General features: G+C 50.3%; 1 protein-coding gene across 1 annotated transcript; it reads left to right on the top strand.

The window, feature by feature from the left end:
- Positions 1-401: 401 nt before the first annotated feature.
- Positions 402-2,803, top strand: EMH_0062670 (uncharacterized protein; the record flags this gene model as incomplete). The annotated part of the gene is given in 5 exon segments (XM_038022537.1): positions 402-723; positions 727-1,059; positions 1,288-1,565; positions 1,694-1,879; positions 2,078-2,803. Coding segments are annotated over 5 exon segments (1,845 nt in total).
- Between the last annotated feature and the right edge of the window lie 974 nt (positions 2,804-3,777).

Genomic DNA, 3,777 nt, shown 5'->3' with positions numbered 1-3,777 from the left:
TATATGAACTTGCAGCCACTGGGAGCACAATTCTACCGCAGCATCGAATGCCAGCACAACGTGTGCTGTATAGTCTTTAACTTCTTCTTATTCTGTTCATGCTTAGATAATCATTTCGACTGTGGTTTTCTGCATCGGCGTCACTGAGTGGAAGTTTAGCCGCAGCTGCATCGTCGTCGCGATTTGAAATTTCCAATGCCACTTGCTTCCGGAGCGTGAGGGCGATTCCGCCAGGCAGTAGGACAACATTGTTTTCATAGAATTAATGCTGTTTCGATCTCTTAAAATCTCCACCAAGCACGGAATTTACTTTTTTCAGTCTGAGGTTGCAGACATTCCAACGATCACTGTCGGGGTGGGTGTGGCTAAACATTTCGCTTTAGAACGGGTCAGCAGGCTCCATGGCGGATCCCTGGTCGCTGAAAGAAGAACCTCTTTCGCCGCATCAGGCTGCCTCCCACTTGCATTTATACTTTTCGAAGGGGAACCACAATGGAAATCTCCAAGATGCTCTCCCTCGCCCAGCTTATAGATTCTCCACCGCGACGCAGACGAAGGCACTACAACTACTAGCAGCCTTTGCTGCAATCTCAGCTGTGGCATTCCTTGCCTATATTTGCAGCACGTATATTAGAAGAAGAAAACCCTCTCACTCAATCGGGCGCAAACTGGCTGCCGGCGAGGACGGCGAAAAAAACGACAAGCCAGAATCGTGCAACCCAGNTACACCTGAAGATCCTTACTCAACAGTGAATCCAGGTTCACATGCGTCTTCTCCCGCCGAGCCCGAGCAAACCGAGTTGGCTACGCCCCCGTCGGCGCCAAGAACCGATCCGGCTTCCACCGCACAGATTCCGGCTGCAGCGATACCACAGCTAGGCACAGGTGGAGAACAGAGGGGTGTTAAGAGAAAGGAAAGGGCTGATGCCAGTAAGGATAGCGGGACGAAGGTGCCCAGGTTGGATACATCGAGGCCGGTGACTCTGCTGGAGCTGCTAGCAGCGCCCAGAGGTGCAGCTGCTGGTCCCCCTACTAGTCTTCCTACGCGTAAGAGCGAAGGTGAGTTATGCGAAGAAGTTTAGTGAATTGCTGATGAAGCAGCCTATTCAGAATCTTGCAATGTGAGCGTGCGGTCCTTACGCGGAAATCTGCGGGCCACCGGAGCCTACCTCCGCATACTCAAACAAACCAAATATTTCCAGACAGTTCTGAATATTTCTCTGCAGTATACAGGATTATTTCGACTGTATACAGCCTTGCCAATATTTTCCTGTTGTTTGTTCTCAGAAACTCCCCCGGAGGCTGGCGGTCCTTCACCGGATGATTGGCTATCATCACCGAGTGATGACGAAGACAAAGAAGCGGAGCAGCAGCAGCATGTGGGGGAACGGAGATGGCAGCCTTCTGCTTCACCAAGTACAAGCAGATACGGTAGGGCACAATTTGAGGTGACAGGAAGAGGCCAGGTCCCGTTTCCTGATGAAGGTGAAGAAGAACCGCTTGATTTAAGTCTCCCTTCCAGCCGCCGAAGAGCAGAAAGCGCTTTTTATGAAGCGTCATTTCAGGTGGGTTTCTGGATAAATTCGACGAATGTTAGCAGATTAGCCTTACCGATCCAGCTGCAGTTGCCCCTTGGTGCTGCTGTTGTGACGAACGATTGACTGCTGTGTTCTCAATGCGTGCTGTGGATCAGCGTCCAGCCGAAGCATGGTTTCCAGCACATGTACCTGGGCCTTCCGGGGCTCCTGCGTACGCAGCGGCAGAAGGCGAGCCACATCCGTCTAGCCTTCGAAGTTTGTTAGAGCCAGCGCCAGCGCCCACGATAGCCGAAGAGGGCATGCTTTTCAATTTGCTGCAGATGGGCATGCTAGCTGAACGGGTGGGCATTTTTCTGTGTTGCAGCACCCTCGGAAAAATCATAATGTTGGATACGCATACGGTAGTTGCTTGCTATTGTATTCATCAGTTGCCTGTGCTGTTTGCGTAGCTAAGCTGGCTGAGTTTCCGTTCTTCCAATGGAAAGTTGCAGTGTGACAGAAGGACTGTGGTACTCTTTGCGCAATTGGCGTTTGTGCAGGCGGAAGCCGCAGTTGACGAACTCACGAATTCATTTGAATGGCTCAGGGATATGTTGAAGGGTGTTTCTGATGAAATGCTTCAAGCCCACCCATTTTTCCGTTACCCTAAGACTGATCTAGGGATCATCAGTAGGATTTTCGACGAAAGAAGAGCACGTTTATTTCGTCCGTTTCATCAAAAAGTTGTCTCGATGCTTTCGATGAACAGGGAAATGTTCAAGATGCAGCGTCTGAGCGCGACAGAGGGTAACATCCTAATGGACAATATGGAGCGCCTATGCGGGTATGCAACGGGCATCATGCCGACCAGTGCCACGGCGAAATCTGCCGTTGAACGTTTGGGAAGGGCGTTTTTTATTATCGATTCGCTATACTGTTCAGCAGAAGTGCTTGGACGGAGCGCCAGGAAACATGTGTGGTGGCCGTGGATAGCCAACCATATAAAACGTCTAGTGCATTGCCCGCAACAGAGGAAATCAGGTGACGGAGGGAACACGTGGTGTTTTCCCATCGTAAAGGGGCTTAATGCTGCGCTGGACTACTACAGGAGAGGGAGAAGACCTCCCGCGCGTCTGGTGGTCACCTTAAAATTGGCACTTGTAACAGCACCCAAGGCGACGGAGTTCAGAGACAGAAAGTGGGACCCTTGGAGAAAAGACGCTAAAGATTGGCATTTCGCCAACTTGCAGAGCCCAGAAAAGAGCGATGAGTCAGATAAAGAGTGAACACGTTGCCGGTTTTTTGGAATGAAGTTCGTGCACTTCGGAGCACAGATGTGGGTCAGCTCATGTATTCGCTGCACCCACAGGAGGCTAAGGTAAAAAGCTAAGGAATATATCAGGAAGGCTGCACGGAGTTGTAATTCGTTTCTCTTCGGAAATGCGTGGGCTTAAAGGGACCAGAATGATAGGTATTAATTGTTCAAGCACCTGGGTTATTGATACTGCAGTATTGGAGGCTCGGATTGGCTGAAGAACGTCTTCTTGTGAGGCCTGTGCAGAGTATGTTGATGTCCGTATATGATCTAGAGCCCTTTAATGATAACTCTGGAAGGGCTAGGGATATAGTAGGGATATGAAAAGGGCGCATGTGAAGCAACGGAATAAAAAGGCGCCGGACTGGATGGTCAACCAGCAAGATACAGTGCCTCCAGTTGAGGGCAGAACCGAAGTATACAACCAATGAATATCCGAGTTCTAATGAAGGCGCCTCCCGTTCCGACGCACTGGAGCAGGAGCCGACACTCGCATTGAGTTACTCTCGACGACTGACAAATGGGCCGGTTGCTGAGGGCAGTCGGAAATCCCAATGTGGAACTCCTTCTCCGTAAATATGTACAAAATGTGCATCAAATGCGCTTGGTCTGTGTTCATTTGGTTGTGCTTTCCAGCGTATTTAAGTGGTCAACAGCAGTTCGTCCCGATCACCTGGAGCGCTGCAGGTCTTACTTTATTCGCTGGGGTCGATCCGTCGCGTCGATCGGCGTGTACAAGTAAGTCAGAAACATGTGTAAAGACCCTTATTTGATATACTTTGTTGACCTCCAATACCTGTTTATGCGGCGCTTCACTGCGCATTTCCAGCTCCGTGAATCGATGACGCCCCGTCTCGCCCGCCAGTTCGTATCGGTGGGCCTTGGCGTTTCGGACGGCACTTATGAAAAACTCATGAAGTGCCTTCTTACGTTGTAACCAAATAA

Source organism: Eimeria mitis, genomic scaffold (genome assembly GCF_000499745.2).
Source record: "Eimeria mitis Houghton genomic scaffold, Emh_scaff3150, whole genome shotgun sequence".
NCBI classification, from domain to species: Eukaryota; Apicomplexa; class Conoidasida; order Eucoccidiorida; family Eimeriidae; genus Eimeria; species Eimeria mitis.
The sequence above is the reverse complement of the archived record's forward strand: the minus strand, read 5'-3'. Positions and strand labels throughout refer to the sequence as shown.